At 43.1% G+C, this 18,897-nt stretch overlaps 1 protein-coding gene across 1 annotated transcript in view; it reads right to left on the bottom strand.

The window, feature by feature from the left end:
* The window catches only part of LOC117390828 (metabotropic glutamate receptor 1-like), a 34,463-nt gene extending 20,218 nt beyond the window's left edge, over window positions 1–14,245 (bottom strand). Inside the window, exons 1-3 of the mRNA XM_055231218.1 lie at window positions 13,651–14,245; window positions 12,262–12,511; window positions 4,852–5,087 (exon numbers count right to left, since the gene is read on the bottom strand). Of these exons, the coding sequence (XP_055087193.1) occupies window positions 4,852–5,087; window positions 12,262–12,511; window positions 13,651–14,230 (1,066 nt within the window). The 5' untranslated portion in view covers window positions 14,231–14,245. The remainder of the gene's footprint in view (window positions 1–4,851; window positions 5,088–12,261; window positions 12,512–13,650) is intronic.
* Between the last annotated feature and the right edge of the window lie 4,652 nt (window positions 14,246–18,897).

The following is an 18,897-nucleotide window of genomic DNA, read 5'->3' as shown; positions in this document are numbered from 1 at the left end:
TATATATATATATATATATATATATGGAGAGAGAGATAAATAAATATATAGATATATACAATCATTTTTAGGAAACACCCCAATAGCTTCATATATTAGACGTTGACTGGTATTAACTTGGTAAAAAATTACAAAAAAATCCTTAAGTTAAATTGAGTAGATACAACTTGAAAGGACAGAAACAAATCTTGAGGGATCTCTAGCTACTAATGGAGGTGAAGAGGATGAGATGGAGAGGCTGAGGAGGCTGATGGCTCTGCTGCTGTACTGGAAATGGGGCAGAGGAGGGTTGTAGATCAAATGGCCATGGATGAGGGGAGAGAGTGAAAGCAAAGGTAGCAGGCTGTGATTGGCTGACAGTTTCAGCTTCAATTTTAATTAGTTAGTTAATTTTGGTTAATATCAGCCAACTTCTACTTATATTATAAGTGAGGAGTGTTATTGTTTCATTCAAGAGAAGCCACTCACCGTTCTGCAGTTCTATCAAAAAACAAAAATATAAAAATGAAAAAGTAATTAATTAAAACTGACTCATAATTAAATTATATGTGAATTCTGACTTATAATATGATCATTCTCATGATAAAAAGTACAGCAGCTAAAACTAGAAAGAAGGTAAGTATTTATATGATTTTGAAGATTTTTCATGCAAAAATATCATAAAAAGTAATATGGGGTTAATATAATGTACTGGTTGGATGCTGATTAAGTTTTATTTGGCAACACTTTTGCTTTTGGGCCACATATGCTGCTATAACTGCCAGCTAAGAGGTAATTAGCATACAAGCAAATCATGCTAATACCAGATAGCAATCAAAAGTGGTCCCAAAGCTTAAGTGTTGTTGTTGTTTGATTAAAATAAATTAATGGTTTTAATAAATAAGTTAAAAAAAAAATTAAACATGCATCTTTGCAAAAAAGGAGTTACACACGTGGACAAAATTGTTGGTACCCTTCAGTTAATGAAAGAAACACTCACAGTGCTCACAGAAATAACTGAATCTGACAAAAGTAATAATAAATAAAAATTCTGAGAAATTTAACCAATGAAAGTCAGACATTGCTTTTCAACCATGCTTCAACAGAATTACTTAAAAAAATTAACTCATGAAACAGGCCTGGACAAAAATGATGGTACCCCTAGAAAAGACTCAAAATAATGTGACCAAAGGGACATGTTAATCCAAGGTGTGTGTACTAATTAGCATCACAGGTGTCTCGCCTGGATTACTGCAATTCTCTTCTCTTTGGTCTCCCACAAAAAACACTCCATAAACTTCAGCTGGTTCAGAATTCAGCAGCTCGCATCATCACACACACCCCTTCCATCAACCACATCACACCCATCCTACAGCAACTTCACTGGCTCCCCATCTCACACCTCATCCAATATAAAATCCTGCTCCACACATTCAAAGCCATCCATAACCTTGCACCTCCATACCTCTCAGACCTCCTCCATATTGCCACACCCACTCGCTCTCTCCGCTCCTCTTCCTCTCTACATCTCTCTGTTCCCTCAGCCCGGCTTGTCACCATGGGGAGCAGGGCCTTCAGCCGCTCTGCTCCCCAGCTCTGGAACTCTCTTCATAAATGTTGATGTCTGTCTGTATATGTATATATATTGTATTGTAAGGTGACCTTGAGTGCCCAGAAAGGCGCCCTATATATAAAATGTAAAATTATTATTATTATTATTCTACAATCTTGTAATCAGTCATTGGGCCTATATACAGGGCTATAGGCAGCCACTGTGCTGTTTGGTGACATGGTGTGTACCACACTTAACATGGACCAGAGGAAGAAAAGGAAAGAGTTGTCTCAGGAGATTAGAAAAAAAAATTATAGACAAGCATGTTAAAGGCTAAAAGACCATCTCCAAGCAGCCTGATGTTCCTGTGACTACAGTTGCACATATTATTCAGAAATTTAAGATCCATGGGACTGTAGACAACCTCCCTGGACGTGGCCGCAAGACGAAAATTGATGACAAATCAAAGAGATGGATAATACGAATGGTAACAAAAGAGCCCAGAAAACCTCTAAACACATTAAAGATGAACTTCAAGCTCAAGGAACATCAGTGTCAGATCCCACCATCCGTCGTTGTTTGAGCCAAAGTGAACTTAATGGGAGACGATAATTAGAATTTGCCAAACTACATGTTGACAAGCCCCAAAGGTTCTGAGAAAATGTTTTATGGACAGATGAGACAAAAATGGATCTTTTTGCAAATGCACATCAGCTCTATGTTCACAGATGGAAAAATGAAGCATATCAAGAAAAGAACAGTGTCCCTACTGTGAAACAAGGAGCAGGCTCTGTTATGTTCTGGGGCTGCTTTGCTGCATCTGGCACAGGGTGTCTTGAATCTGTGCAGGTTACAATGAAATCTCAAGACTATCAAGGGATTCTAGAGAGAAATGTGCTGGCCAGTGTCTGAAAGCTTGGTCTCAGTCACAGGTCATAGGTTTTGCAACAGGACAATGACCCAAAACACACAGCTAAAAACACCTAAGAATGGCTAAGAGGAAAACATTGGACTATACTAAACTATTCTATGAGCCCTGACCTAAATCCTTTTGAGGATCTTTGGAAGGATCTGAAACATGCCGTCTGGAAAAGGCACCCGTCAAACCTGAGACAACTGGAGCTCATCATTTTTGTCCAGGCCTGTTTCATGAGTTGTTGTTGTTTTTTTTTTTTTATAATTCTATTGTAGCATAGTTGAAAAGCAATGTCTGACTTTAATTGGATAAATTTCAAAGGATTTTTATTTATTGTTACTTTTATCAGATTCAAGTTATTTCTGTAACCATTGTGAGTTTTTCTTTCATTAACCGAAGGGTTGTTGGTACCCTTCAGTTAATGAAAGAAAAACTCACAATGTCCACGTGTGTATGTGTTTATCTCCTTGGTGTATGAGAAATCTTTACCTAGTTTAGGGTCCACTGTTGGTCCAGAGTCAGATATGGACAATATGAGACACACGTTATTGCTCTGAGGAGGAGCTCGGCCTGCGGCATCTCATTCAAAATTTAACTTGTGCTGCTCCAGTTTTAAGAGCGTTTGGGATCTGCCTTGGGCTCTGTCAGACTGGGCAACACTCACAGCTCAAACAATGTCTATATGCAATATTTTAACATCTTTACAGTGTTTATGCAGATTTAGGCTACAGACTTAATTTAAAACATCAGCTATAGAACACTCCTGAGTGAATGAGGGACTATTACATTACTATTTTTCTATATAATTAGGCAAATTATGAACATCTACAACCGAAAAAATAAATCAACATTCAGATCTACAGTTTTCAGAATTGTACAGTGGATATGATGCGCTGTTTTATCCACAGACTGTATAAAGAAGTGGACTAAGTGAGTGTGATATCCCCACAGCGTTCGGCTCCAGTCAAATGAAGCTCATCAAGGCTAGCCGTTATAGGGGCTAATTTGGAGCCCAATTTGGAATTCTGACCACAAGTATCATAGCAAAGAACGAGCCAATCTGGAGCGAGGCTGTTGAAGGTAACGGCCCTACCTGCCCATACTGCTGGTTTAGCAAAAGGCAGGTGCTTAGCACTGCTGTCAATTAAATCTGTTGCTAAAAATAGTGGTAGAGGCCTCGGCGAAACAAGGCACCTAATTTGTCTCTTATATATGTTCATATCTTGATTTACGGACACAATAGTGAAAGAAAAACCCCAGGAACAAGTAGAGCAGGTTAATACGAACATTTTAAGACCAGATTGATGAGTCTGACAGTAGCAGTTACAGAGAGAGGGGCCACAGTCATGGATTTCAAATGTGGTACGTAGCAGATTAGCTATGTCCATTTATATATACAGTCTATGGTTTTATCACAACCCCAAACCTAATCAAAACAGAGCTGATACTGCAACTGGGCGCAATTAGTCACTAACAGTCTTAATCAAGTGACCAGTTCTCCTGCCACCAAATTATTAGAGTTTGGTTTCAAGCAGGAGCTTGAGGAGGCAATAGCTGCCCCTAGAATGGCCAATGCTCCCCCATAGTTCTTTTCCACCTTCAAGGCTCAAAGCGCTTTACAAGGAATCACATCACACACATTCATACGCGCATTCATACGTCAGTGTAGGTAGACAATGGGAATTCAAGCCATCAACCTTAGGATCACTGGACAAATACCAGCTGAGCTAATATCAGCTCCATTTTCAATATTGGACTGATATCAATATCTGAGAAAACCCTTTGATATCGCCAATAACCGATACATCCTAATTCCTAATGATAATGTGTCAGATCAGGAGAGAGTACCTGACCAGTCCCTAATGATGTGTCCGATCAGGAGTGTGAGTACTTGACAAAATTCTCATGATAATGTCAGATCAAGAGTGAATACCTGACCAGTCCCTAATGATGTGTCAGATCAGGAGTGTGAGTACCTGACCAGTCCCTAATGATGTGTCCGATCAGGAGTGTGAGTACCTGACCAGTTCCTCATTATAATGTTAGGTCAGCATTGTGAGTACCCGACCAGTTCCTCATGATAATGTCATATCAGGAGTGTGAGTACCTGAACAATCCCTAATGATAATGTCAGATCAAGAGTGAGCACCTAACCAGCCCTTAATGATGTGTCAGATCAGTAGTGAATGCCTGACCAGTTCCTCATGATAATGTCAGGTCAGGAGTGTGAGTACCTGACCAGTTCATCATGATAATGTCAGATCAGGAGTGTGAGTACCTGATCAGTCCCTAATGATAATGTCAGATCAGGGTGAATGCCTGACCAGTTCCTAATGATGTGTCAGATCAGGAGCGTGAGTACCTGACCAGATCCTCATGATAATGTTATCAGGAGTTTGAGTACCTGAACAGTTCCTCCTGTACTGTGTGTTCTCCTGGGGGTGTCCGGGCAGACGGCACTGGAACCGGTGCTGCCAGAACTCAGGGAACCACGGGTTCCTCTGGTTTGTGCTCAGCTTCAGTTTCAGGAAGTACTCATCAAAGGAGGAGACTTCTTCAGAGTGGAGCTTCACCGTAATCCCACCCAGTGCCTCAAACTCGTATCCCTCCACCACCTCCACGCGGTCCGCCCAGCCATCACTATGGAAACAGAGACTGGGTTTAGTTCTGGTTTAGTTAATGTTAATGTAGATCTGGTTTCGTTCTTTTCTACTGCTGATTTAGAGTGCGTTTGTACCTGGAGTTGTCTTTTGCTTCATTCACACACATTTGAGTGACCCTGTATTATTAATATGTCTATACAGTATCTCAAAATGGTCTGTTCAATGTTGTGATGTCATGAATTGGTAGTTTTCAATAGAAATTGGCAATTGCTGGGCTGAAAATATCCAAATTATTCTCGTGAAGGTGTATGGACTTTAAAAACACAGTGGAGCACTTCCTGTACAATCATATGATGACATCACAAGGTGGAAAAGAGTTTCATGTGTGAATGAAACAAAACACAACTCCAGGTCTGTTTGTCTCAAGATCCTAGTTTGTCCTGCCTTTCTTGTGCTGTTCTCCAACTCCCTTCTATCTCAGAGCCTGGAGCTCGGTGGAGATTTTGTCTCCTCCCATGCACACCTGTAACTTATTCCGTAATCAAACTGTACCTGGGGAGAACAAAGGGACCGTGGACCTGACACTCCACAGTGGTACAGCTCTGCTTGGCTCAATCTCATGTTTCGCATTTTTTACTCTGCACTCAGTTGGATGTTTTTTGTTCCTCACCGACCCATCTGTCCAAGACTGGTACAAAACTCACACCTTCTGACCCAGTTCACCTTGACTGGGATACCTCATCTCTGACCCCGCTGCCCACGACATGCTCAAAGACTACTACAAACAACTCTGCTCTCAACTGTCTGATCCATCTACCTTCATTTGCATTATATTCTCTATAAATAAACTCGAGTACTGAATGGTGCCCCTGTCAGTCGTTAAGACTTTGTGATGAGGACACAACTTTAGAACAACATGAAAGTAGAGTCATATGGCCCTTGAAGTCCTAAAGACTCCTTATGTAAAACATCTTTGGGTCTTTTCTTTAAGTGTTGTGTTCCTGGTCTAGGTAATGCTGGTCTAGTCTTGGTTTAGTGCCAAGTTTGAAGTGTGAACCCAGATCCTGCTCTAGTTCACATTTAGTTCTAGATACGTTGACTTATTACTAGTCAATAATATATTGTCGTAATGAAGGGGTTGGGGGTGGACCAAAGACGTGCAGAACTCCAGACAGGTTTACAGTGTTTTATTTACAGTTAGTGATAAATATAACAATAGTCCAATAATCCAACAAGAGACGCGGGCAGGGCGTGAGCAAGAGCCAGGGGCGCGTCGGGGAGACGCTGAGACGGGAACAGGGATCCGTCAGGAGCGGGGCGCAGACCAGACTGGGAACAGAACCGGAGGAAGCAGAGCCTGAGCAGACACAGTGGGAACCAGAGCCGGGGGTGGTACTGCCGGGGTCCAGGACGAGACAGGGAGGTGAAGGTAAGGAGTTGACAATACCAGAGCTCAAGCGCGGAGTCAGGAACAGAGCCAGAAGCCAGGAGCTAGGGAGGTCAGGAGAACCGGAACCTGGGAGGCAGCAAACTCCAATTAGCATCAAAAAGAGCAAGAGACGAAAATGCAAAAAATAGAGCACGTCTAATCACGTTGACACGCAGACAGTCTGGCACCGAGTGTCTTCTCCCAGCTCCTCTTAAGCATGGCAGGTGGTGGTGATTACCCTGATGGGACACAGGTGCGCATGGGAGGAGCCGAGGGCTCCGCCCAGCTCCAGGTACAGACAGGTGAGGGAGGGGGGAGAGCACACAGGAAGGCAAAAACGGAGCAGAGATGCGTGCCTCATGACATATATATATATATATATGGACCAGTCACCGTTTTCACCCCGTAAACAATACAATGTGAAACTTCAAGCATTTTTTCAATCATTTTCTTTTCATATACAAGCAAAAGCATTAAATGAACCATTTGGGGGAGAAAAAATAGCAATATTAAAAGGCACTATGCCTGATTTTTACTGTCTTCAAAACATGAAAAACAGAACTCTGAGAGATGGAGTTTTGCTGCAATGGTAACACTACAACAACTAGTGTGGTAATTACAACTAATAACAACTAGCATGCTAATTACAATAATAACAACTAGCATGCTAATTATCAGACAATAAATGCTTTCTAATGAGATGCAGACAACAGGAGGCTTTTTCATATATCAACAAAAATGTTTCTAGGGTCACGAGGTGGAACAACACAATGCATGTGACCAAATGGCTTCACTTTGGGACACTTCTCTCAGTTAATAAATGTTTCTGCATAATTACACTGGCTCATTAAGAAAGAGTTCAGGTGAAACTATTGTGTACCTTTACTTGTGTATAGACTCCAACACTGAGATCAGTCCAGATCATTAGAGGTACAAAAATATCCCTGTCCCTTTATGAGGTCCACCTTTGCTTAAAGCAGAGCCAGCCTCAGGTCTGGCTCAGGTCCATGCTCCTAATGAGGAATGAGGCCTAGTCAGTGTGAAGGGACAGACGGCTCCTCCCAGTGTGGTGTAGAGCTAAAACGAGACCTGAGCATCTGCCACAGAACAGGCCAGCATAGTACACTGTAATAATAATAATAATAATAATAATAATAATAATAATAATAATAATAATAATAATAAGAAGAAGAAGAAGAAGAAGAAGAAGAAGAAGAAGAAGAAGAAGAAGAAGAAGAAGAAGAAGAAGAAGAAGAAGAAGAAGAAGAAGAAGAAGAAGAAGAAGAATGTGTCCATGTGTCCAGCCCCAAAAAGATAATGTGGACGCAGCTCTGGAGGTCAAAATAAGTCAGATACCATCTACTTATAAAATGTTTTATGGTCAGATAATCAGCAAGTGCACATTAGCATACTGCCACTATGAAATTTGCTTATAAACTCATTGTGGTGAATGATTAGGATGCTCTGAATGCATAAGGTAAGTGAGGAATAACTTTGGACCACTGCAAACTGTTTAAAATGAACTAGTTCTGTTTTTCATGTTTTTAAGAAAGTAAAAATCAGGTACAGTGCCTTTAAACATATTTTATTTCATTTTTGCAGTGTCGTTCATGCTCTCTGTGTCTCCTGAAACATTATCTGCAGTGAGTGTGAGTTGAAAGCAGCAGTAGTGAGTATGTGTTGAAAGGGGGCTGCAGAGTGAGTATTGTACTATGGAGAGATGATGAAAACCTGAGTCTATGCATAATTTAAAGACTTGTTCCCAGTCGCACAGAATTAGAGCAGAGCCATTTGTCAACGTCAGCCATGTGCAGAGCCTCTACCAGCTCTACAGCACTGAGGAGATGAGAACAACAATGAGGAGATGATAACAACAGAGGAAAAGAGAACAACACCGAGGCGAACAACACTGAGCAGAAAGGAATAACAGAGTAGATGAGAACAACACTGAGGAGGTGAGAACAACAGAGGAGATGAGAACAACACTGAGATAAGATAAGATAATATATGCCTTTATTAGTCCCACAGTGGGGAAATTCCAGTATTGCACCGCACAGTTAAAGAACAGAAGGAAAATGGTACATGCAATAAAACAAGATAATAGACAAATAGCTTAAAATAATTAAAAAATAGACTTAAAAATAATCTAAAAATAGACTCTAATATAACATCTCCATAAAGTGACTTGAGTATTGCACATAGGTGTGGTTGAATGACACATGTTCAGTGTTAACAGTGTTAATTGTGCAGTCTGACAGCAGCAGGAAGGAAAGACCTGCGAAACCTCTCCTTCACACAGCGAGGGTGAATCAGTCTGTCACTGAAGCTGCTCTCCAGGACAGACAGAGCGTCCTGCAGGGGTTGAGGAGAACAACACTGAGAAGAACAACATTGAGGAGAACAACACTGAGGAGATGAGAAATTTAGTCTCAGATCTGAACAGCACAGGCCACAGTTTAGGCTTAAGTTTATGTGAACTGTGGTCCTGATAACAGTTTATACCCCTTTTTTTATCTGCTCTTTTTACTGCATTTTTATTAAAGGTGTCAGTCCTGTCACAATAATCACTACATCGACTTATGGTTCAGTGTATATAAAAGCTGGAACTATATACAGTACCTGGCCAAAAAAAAGTCGCCACCAAAACAGGTCACACAATCTAATATTTGGTTGGACCGCCTTTAGCTTTGATTACTGCAGGCATTCACTGTGGCATTGTTTCGATAAGCTTCTGCAATGTCACAAGATTTATTTCCATCCAGTGTTGCATTCATTTTTCACCAAGATCTTGCATTGATGATGGTAGAGTCTGACCGCTGGGCAAAGCCTTCAGCACATCCCAAAGATTCTCAATAAGCTTAACATCTGGACTCTGTGGTGGCCAATCTGTGTGTGAAAATGATGTCTCATGCTCCCTGAACCACTCTTTCACAGTTTGAGCCCGATGAATCCTGGCATTGTCACCTTGGAATATGCCGTGCCATTAGGGAAGAAAAAAAACATTGATGGTTATTCAGTATATTCAGGTAGTCAGCTGACCTCATTCTCTGAGCACATACAGTTGATGAACCTAGACCTGACCAATTGCAGGAGGCTCGTACCTATTTGCTTAGCTAAATCCAGGTGGTGACTTTTTTTTTTTTGGCCAGGCAGTGTATTTTGAGCCTCAGTACTTATCCCAGGGACATTTTCTTTGTAAAGGTGGTACGATTTTTGTTATTTTTGTTGTAGTACTATAAGATTTGTGGAGGGGTGAATAAGTCACTTCAGGCCAGTCGAGAGACATCCAGAGAGACCTCCAGCGTGTTTTGAGTCTTCCCTGTGGCCTCCTCCCAACGGCTCCCCAGGGAGGCATCCAGGCACCATCCTGAACAGATGCCCAAGCCATCTCAGCTAGCTCCTCTTGATGTGGAGGAGCAGCAGCTCTACTCTGAGCTCCTCCTGTGTGACTGAGCTCCTCATCCTATCTCTAAAGGAGCGCCCAGCTACCCTGCGGAGGAAACTCATTTAAACCGCTTGTCGCCGCCATCTTGTGCTTTTGGTCATTACCTAAGCCTCATGACCATAGGTGATGATAGGAACATAGACTGACTGGTATATTGAGCTTTGCCTTTAGACTCAGCTCCTTCTTTACCACAACAGTCTGATACAGCGACCTCATCACTGCAGATGTTGCATCAGTCTGCCTGTCAATCTCATGCTCCATTTTTGCCCCACTTGTGAACAAGACCCCGAGATACTTGAATTCCTCCACTTGAGGCAGGGACTCTCCACCCACCTCCAGAGGGCGCCACCTTTTTCTAGTTGAGAACCATGGCTTCAGATTTAGAGGAGCTGAAAATCTTGACTACTGGTCGAATTCTCCCCTCCAGTACCCTGGAATAGACCTTACCGGGAAGGCTGACATTATTCCCCTGTAGTTAGAATACATCCTCCGGTCCCCCTTCTTAAACAGAGGGACAACCAGTCAACCAGTCTAGAGGTACCGTCCCCAACCACCACATGATGTTGCAAAGATGTGTCAACCAAGACAGACCCACAACATCCAGAGACCCCGGTCGGTGCACTGTCTAGTATCCCTTCCAGGGACTCCAAGAAGGCTGGGTACTCCTGGGTACACCTGTCCCCGCGGGCAATGCCAGAGAAGCAGTGAGTCTAACCCGTCTCGAGGAATTGGGTTCCAGAGCCCAAGCTGTGTGTGGAGGTGAGCTCATCTGTGTCCAGCTGGTATCTCCCAACCTCCTGCACGAGCTCAGGCTTCCCACCCAGCGAGGTTCCACGTCACCACAGCCAGATGCTGTGTCTGTGGACTGGGTCTCGCACCCGACCCCTATGAACCACTATGAACCCCTCTGCAAGTGATGAGCCCACAGGAGGGCGAACCCACATGGCCCTTTTTGGACTGAGCCTGGCCGGGTCCCGTAGGCAAAGGCCCGCCCACCAGGGCTCGCTTTCGAGCCCCAACCCCAGGCCTGGCTCCGGTGTGGGGCCTCAGCTGCACCATACGGGCGTCGTCACAGTCCTTGGTATTATACTATTCACAGTATTATCGTTTACTGCAGTATCTCTCTGTATTCAAAATATGTTATCATGTTATCATCAGTTCACCTGTTCTGTGTTCCTTCTCATGTCCTGGTTCCTTCTCATGTCCTAATTCTCTGATGTTCTTCGTCTTTGGCTTGAGGTTCTGTTCCACATTCACTGGCCCTGATCTGACAGCAGAGTCCTACATTATTCATGAGACCATCTCTGACACAGAACAAATCAGGAAGTCTAAGGGACTCTCAGGAGCAGAGGGTAAACTCTCTCCCTCCTGACTGTGGAGTTTAGGAGGAGACTGGCACATATTATTTTAATTTTTCAGCTGTTCTTGTTTTTATTCAGCATCTCAGTGAAACATGATTATTTGAGAAGACTTTTAGAACAAATGCCTTCCCAGTCACAGACATCGATCCACTGACCAATCACCTACTCAGGGTTTGAAACATAAGGATTCTTTACTGATGGATGAAATCGTTTTAGAAAAAAGGCAACACAACATTTACGAACCCTACGTGTTTGACGTGAAATTCTTTGGAATAAGTAAAAGTTAGAAAATAGATGGAAACTAGCTGTTTAGCTATAATCTGGAGTGGAACATCCATAGACTGTAAAGGCCTGTATATATACAGTCTCATCTCTATTTTTTACTAGATTAACGTCCCTGTACATGGTCTCATCAAATAAAGACTAAACCACAGACTGTATAAAGAAGTGGACAAAGAGATTGTGACGTCACCCACAGCTTTCGGCTCCAAATAAAGCTCATTGCAGTTAGAGGGGCCAATTTGGAGCCAAGTTCCATATTAGGAATTCCGACCACAAGTATCATAGCAACTAAAGAGCCAGTCTAGATTGACGCTGTTGAATGTAACGCTTTTCCCACTCGCACTGCTGGTTTAGCAGGGAGCGGGTGCAGTGTCAATCAAAACTGTTGCTTACGCTAGCAGGAGCAACCTCGGGGCAAGAAGGTGCCTGATTGAAGAAGGTGACTGACACAATAGTGAAATAAAAACCAGGATCATGTAGAGCGGGTCAATACAAACAATTTTTACAGAGGGAGAGGCCACAGTTTTTCAATGTAAAGTGTTGTCACTTGTTGTTTGGAGTGTAGAGGCTAGCATGTTAGCTATGTACATTTGTATATAGTCTACAGATTAAACCAACAAAAAACAACAACTATAGGGAGGTGGGCAAAGATAAGGGGGTAGGTGAAAACACATATTTTCCTCAGCAGACCTACCTCCCGATGAGCAGAAACTCTCCAGCGATGCCCAGCCTGCGCATGGCCATGAGCAGCCCTCGTACCGTCATGCCCTCACAGAAGCACACCACGACTCGGGCTTTAGGGAGTCGCTCCCTTAGCTTCCTCAGCAGACGGTCAAAGTGCTTCTCTCCTGCGTTTGAGTAGATCTTATCTGAGTGAGCGATGCAGAGGCCGTCCTGAGCGGCCAGCTCCTTAAACACCTCCATCCCACTCTCACCATAGTTACCTGGGACCAGACAAGAACATATGAGCACGACTGGGGACTTATTGATACTGCACTGGTATGGAACATTCAGGTGGATCAGATCAAGGCTCAAAGATATTAGTTCAAAGATATTGCTTCAAAGACATTGGTTCAAAGATATCCCATTTTGGTCGATAAACTGGTGCAATAAGATCATTTACTGGACAATGTGGGTCCAAACATCTCATTATATTAAACTTGTTCTTAGTGATTTCTTTATCCACTGACTGGCCAAAAGACAAAACACCAAAAAAAGAGGTCACACACTCTAATATTTGGTTGGACTGCCTTTAGCTTTGATTACGGCACGCATTTGCTGTGGCATTGTTTTGATAAGCTTCCGCAACGTCACAAGATTTATTTCCATCCAGTGTAGAATTTATTTTTCACCAAGATCTTGCACTGATGATGGTAGAGTCTGACCGCTGCAAAATCCTTCTCCAACACATCCCAAAGATTCTCAATGGGCTTAACATCTGGACCGTACGGTGGCCAATCTATGTGTGAAAATGATGTCTCATGGTCCCTGAACCACTCTTTCACAATTTGAGCCTGATAAATAATCAGGCTGTCATCTTGGAATATGTCCATGCCATCAGGGAAGAAAAAAATCCATTGATAAAATAACCTGGACATTCAGTATATTCAGGTAGCTGAACCTAAACCTGACCAACTGCAGGAGGCTCATACCTATTTGCTTAGTTAAATCCAGGTGGCGACTTTTTCTTGGCTGGGCAGGGTATGACTAATAACAGATATAAAACACATAGTCTCTGTATCTGTCGACCTCAGGGGTCAGCAGAGACTTAAAGAAAAATACCTACATCAGTATCGAAACAGAAAAAGCTGAATTGTCCCCAGGAGTGATAATACGAAGGAAGGCTTTATTTCAGGATGAGGTATGAACATAACCTATGTGTGTCTTCTGACCCTCCTTGCTGAGAAGGAGGGTCTAAGGACAGGAGGCGCTCTGGGACACTTCTCCATTTGCTTGTTACAGAGATATTAACCATAAATCAGGCCCACACATCTGTTATCTGATAGTGATACAGTAAACTCTGTCTCTAGTTAAACTAAAGGCAGGTTTGTGATAATTCCACATGAATAGATTGTCTTCTCACCTTCTGTGTGCACGGCTGACACATACGTCCAATTGTGGCTCTTCACGATGTCCAGTAGGGCTCTGGCCTGAAGCGTATCCGAAGGCACCACTCTCAGAAAATACTTAAACAAAGTCTTATCACTCAGATCAATGCTTGTGGCTGAATATGCAATCTGTGGGATGTTGAAGAGCTGAAGGAGGTTTTGAACTTGGATGGCCACAGAGCTGGACCCAGGTCCAATCACTCCCACAATGGGTTTCTTAGTCGAGGGAGGCTGACCAGATGGATCCCCATCAATGCACCACCTCGAACCATCTTTATCATCCCTAATGGAGATAAGTGAGTCTCTAATGAACTCAATGCTTTGCTCCAGTGCCACTGAAGAATGCCAGCAGGAATCCCGAATCTCACAGCCTAGCGTTATGTTGGGAAGCAGGTTTGGATCAGCGTTTATCCGGTCCAAAGTGTGGAACATGGCTTCCACTCTCTGAATCCCGTACTGCTCTCGTATCTCTCCACATTTTCTTTCGGCAACTTTTTCTGCCGACGGCTGGTGGTGAACGGAAAACAGTGCTCCGATTATGATGTCACCATCCATACGTGCAACCAGGCGAGTGGCAGAGCTGGGAATCAAAGATCGTTCATAGTTGGGCTTGCAAAAAATGAACACATGGAACAGCCCCAGCGAGAGGTATAGGGTGGAGAAGGCATTTAGCAGAGTCATGCTGGAGGTTGAGCCAGAAGTCCAGAGAAAGACCAGAGGAACATGTCAGATTATGGGCGGGACATTAATCGTTGCAGGTTGTGTTCTTACATTACTCCAGTCCTGCGAACACACACAAGATGGAAATGGTAAATACCAGAAATCATATTTTTTATACAGTGTTTTTCCACATTCAAGGCTCCAACCATTTTACATCAAGGAACCACTCACCCATTCACACACACATTTGTACACCAGTGTATGTAGATACTAGGGGTGAGGGGGGTTAAGTGTCTTGAACAAGGACACAATGACAGCATTCGTCTATGGCATCTGGAATTTCACTGCCCACCTGTGTGCCAGTGGATCTGACCGCTCAACCATGATGTTTATGTCGAGAGTGGGATTCAAACCATCAATCGTCACATCAGTGGACAAATGCTCTATCAACTCCGCCAAAGCTGGGGAACAATCGTCTGTGTAAGATGGGGAAGATTTGAGGGGGAGGGGGAGAAGGGGGGAGGAAAAAACCCGAGTTCAAGTCCCAGCCTCTACCAAGTAGCTCTATGGAGCTTTCAACATAATCAGAATCAGATCCTTTTATTTAATGGCCTACAACTTTATTGTACATTGCCAAAAGGGTTATTCATTTGAATTTGTCAAATGTTTTGTGCAATATTAGTAGCAATAGTAGTAATATACTGTACATTTATTTAAAAAACAATGGATTAAACATGGTAACTATGGCAAAGACTCAGTTGACCACTATGTATTCAGTTAATTTATATGCAATGTTACTAATGCTACACATAAAATAATCACTGTTATATCAAATTGTGTTTATAAAAACAAGCTAAATAAGCAGATGTTAGGGGGAGCTCTAAATCTGGGGCCAGGCTTAGGTGCATGCACCCCCAGATGATCTTTTAGGATTCATGACAGTCAGTCAGGCTACTGGAGCTGGTGATCCTCATTTTACCTCATTAATATTAGATCACATAATATAGTAACTGTGTATCTAAAATAATTTAGTATAAAATATATAGTATATTATAATATCTATCATGTGTTTGTTTGACTTCATTTATTATCATCTGTCAACTAATCAAAAGAAAAAGCAAAAACACGGTATTGGAAGTTAAGAAATTAGGGAATTTTTATTCCTTTCAAAAACAGAAAATATCTATTATAAAAGTATGTACACAAGAATATATTATATACATATTTACAACCCATAACTAATGTACATGCTCAACAAATTATTAACTATTGTTATAGACAATTTTTATATTTTTATTATTGTTGTATCACAAAACTTCTATTTACAACATACTCCAAAAATATTTACAAAAGGCTTGAGTACTTTTATATACAGTAATCCCCTAACCCAGAAAAAAAATTAAAATTATATATATATATATATATATATATATATATATATATATATATATATACTATATATATATATATATATATATATATATATATATATATATATATATATATATATATAATGTCAGTGAATTCTGCCTTTAAATTGGCTATTTCCAGTGTCTGCATTTGGTGCATCTGTTGGAGGTGACTGTCCTTGTGTACTTACGTTTTTGTGTTTTGTCTTGTATTTGGGCAGGATCAGTAGGAGTGCATCATGTTGCCTGGTGCTATGGTCTGACGTGGTATTAATGGCATAAAAAAAACTGGTTGAGATGTTGATGGTTTTGGCTGAATGGGTCTCAGCTCTGCTCTGTCCCTGACACGGAGCTTGGTGTTTGCCTGCCCAGTTGTGTCAGGTGGCATGCTGTAAACGTGCTCATGTCTGTGTGGAGTGACTTCAGTGGACTTTGTATTGATGGGGAGTAGTGGTCCACTGGCGAGGGATTGTTCAACAGGCAATGCCAACCCTTGCAGCAGAATGGCAAAATCTTGAGCCTTAAACCATTTATTATGCCACTGTATTAAGCTGGTTTGATTTACAGTAACTAATTGTAGGGTGGTATCTTTCATGATAAATCCCATTGTTCAAAATGAGCTGCCGTATCTTTTTATAATCATTTAGAATTAGTGACCATCTTGATATGGTTTGGTGTCCAGTTTTTTTTAGAGCTGTTATGAATGTTACATAATCAAATGAATATAGTTTACACTAGGCGGCTGCAGTTTGGCCGCTGAGCTGCAGCCTCAGTAGAACCAAGAACACACCTTTTGTGCTGTCAACTCCTGCATAAACAGCTACTTTTTGGGTGACCTAAAATGCCCAGTAAGCAGCCTATCCTGTTGTCACACAGCATACAAAATTCTGCTCTTATCGTGTTGATCCAGGTTCTGCCACAGACCCACAATGGTGCTAGCCTGCTGGTGGATAAGACTTAGACCTTTCTCAGTTCTTAGTTCCACCAAAAATTCTGCAAGCTGGTCAACATGATCCATTCCAGGCATTCTGTGCTCATCCACAGCCTAAAAATTAGTATATACATTAGTCCTCAAGTACTGACGACAATAATTATTGTGCTTCATGAGTATTTAACTTACAGCTTGCTGTGAAGATAATTCAGACTGGACAGCAGGCAGATGAGTGGAGTGAGGAGCAGGCTGGACAGCAGATAAGTGAGTGGACTGAGGAGCAGGCTTGACAGCAGGTAGGTGAGTGGATTGAGGAGCAGACTGGACAGCAGGCAGGTGAGTGGACTGAGGAGCAGGTGCAGATGATTGACCAGCTGGCTCAGACAGATGGAGAGCAAGAAGTAGAGGTGAAGTATGCACTGTAATCAGCACGATCTATAAGTAAAGTAAAGAGTGGCATTGCTGCTGTCAATTTCCTGCAAGCCCTCACCTGTCTCTGATGGCTGCAGCCCTAGAAGTTTGGTCGCACCCACATCTTTGCAGCAGCCACAGTTCACACAGAGAGCAACAGTAAGATCAACATCAGCTGTCTGATAACTGGCGACATAATTTAAAGTTATAACATTAATATGCAAATATGAAGCAGGTCTGGATCTGTACAGCTGAATTTTAACAGGTTTCTGTACTGTTTACAAGCTGCTTTATATTGTAACTAATATTTGTAGTAACCAACACAAAACTAGCCTCTAGCAAAGTATTCACTTACTGTAGGTACTGTAATATGCACTCCCTATTTTACCTGCTATGCCATTTCTTTTGCTGTGGAACAACACACCCAAGAACACATTAAGGTATTGAAATGTCTTTGTGTTAATTATATACTTTGCAATATGTTGCCAAAAGGAAATTGCATTTTGAGGATGAAATCCATAGGTGCACTTCTGTGGCTGGGAGAAAAGTATCTGTTGACCTTCTGAGCTGCAGAGGGCACTTTTCTATCTGTAAAGAAAACGCAAGTTACCATCTTGAAATCTGCATATATTCTACATGTTGGATGCTGTATGCACACAATGACTTCCATCCAGCAGGGACTCCCAGACTTCCCTCACCCCGGACACGTCCTACAGCTCCTCCAGTGGGATCCCAAAGCGTTCCCAGGCCAGCTGAGAGACATAGTCCCTCCAGCATGTCCTGGGTCTTCCCCGGGGCCTCCTCCCGGTGGGACATGCCCAGAACATCTCCCGAAGGAGGCGTCCAGGAGGCATCCTGAGCAGATGCCCGAGCCACCTAAACTGGTTCCTCTCGACATGTAGGAGCAGCAGCTCTACTCCGAGCTCCTCCTGTGTGACCGAGCTCCTCACCCTATCTCTAAGGGTGTGCCCGGCCACCCTACAGAGCCGCTTGTATTCCCGACCTTGTCCTTTTGGTCATTACCCAGAGCTCATGACCATAGGTGAGGGTAGGAACGTAGATTGACCGGTAAATCGAGAGCTTTGCCTGGACTCAGCTCCTTCTTTACCACAACAGACTGATACAGTGACTGCATCACTGCAGACGCTGCACCGATCCGCCTGTCAATCTCACGCTCCATCCTTCCCTCACTCGTGAACAAGATCCCGAGATACTTGAACTTCTCCACTTGAGGCAGGGACTCATCACCCACCCGGAGAGGGCAAACCACCTTTTTCTGGACCTCCATCCATCCATCTTCTTCCGCTTTATCCGGGGCCGGGTCGCGGGGGCAGCAGTCTAAGCAGGGACTCCCAGACTTCCCTCACCCCGGACACGTCCTCCAGCTCCTCCGGTGGGACCCCAAGGCGTTCCCAGGCCAGCCGAGAGACATAGTCCCTCCAGCGTGTCCTGGGTCTTCCCCGGGGCCTCCTCCCGGTGGGACATGCCCAGAACACCTCCCTAGGGAGGCGTCCAGGAGGCATCCTAAGCAGATGCCCGAGCCACCTCAGCTGGTTCCTCTCAACGTGTAGGAGGAGCGGCTCTACTCCGAGCTCCTCCCGTGTGACCGCGCTCCTCACCCTATCCCTAAGGGTGCGCCCGGCCACTCTGCGGAGGAAGCCCATTTCAGCCGCTTGTATCCGCGACCTTGTCCTTTCGGTCATGACCCAGAGCTCATGACCATAGGTGAGGGTAGGAACGTAGATTGACCGGTAAATCGAGAGCTTCGCCTTCCGGCTCAGCTCCTTCTTTACCACAACGGACCGATACAG

The sequence above is a fragment of the Periophthalmus magnuspinnatus genome, chromosome 22 (assembly GCF_009829125.3).
Source record: "Periophthalmus magnuspinnatus isolate fPerMag1 chromosome 22, fPerMag1.2.pri, whole genome shotgun sequence".
NCBI lineage: Eukaryota > Metazoa > Chordata > Actinopteri > Gobiiformes > Gobiidae > Periophthalmus > Periophthalmus magnuspinnatus.
This window is presented reverse-complemented; position numbering and strand designations above follow the sequence as displayed.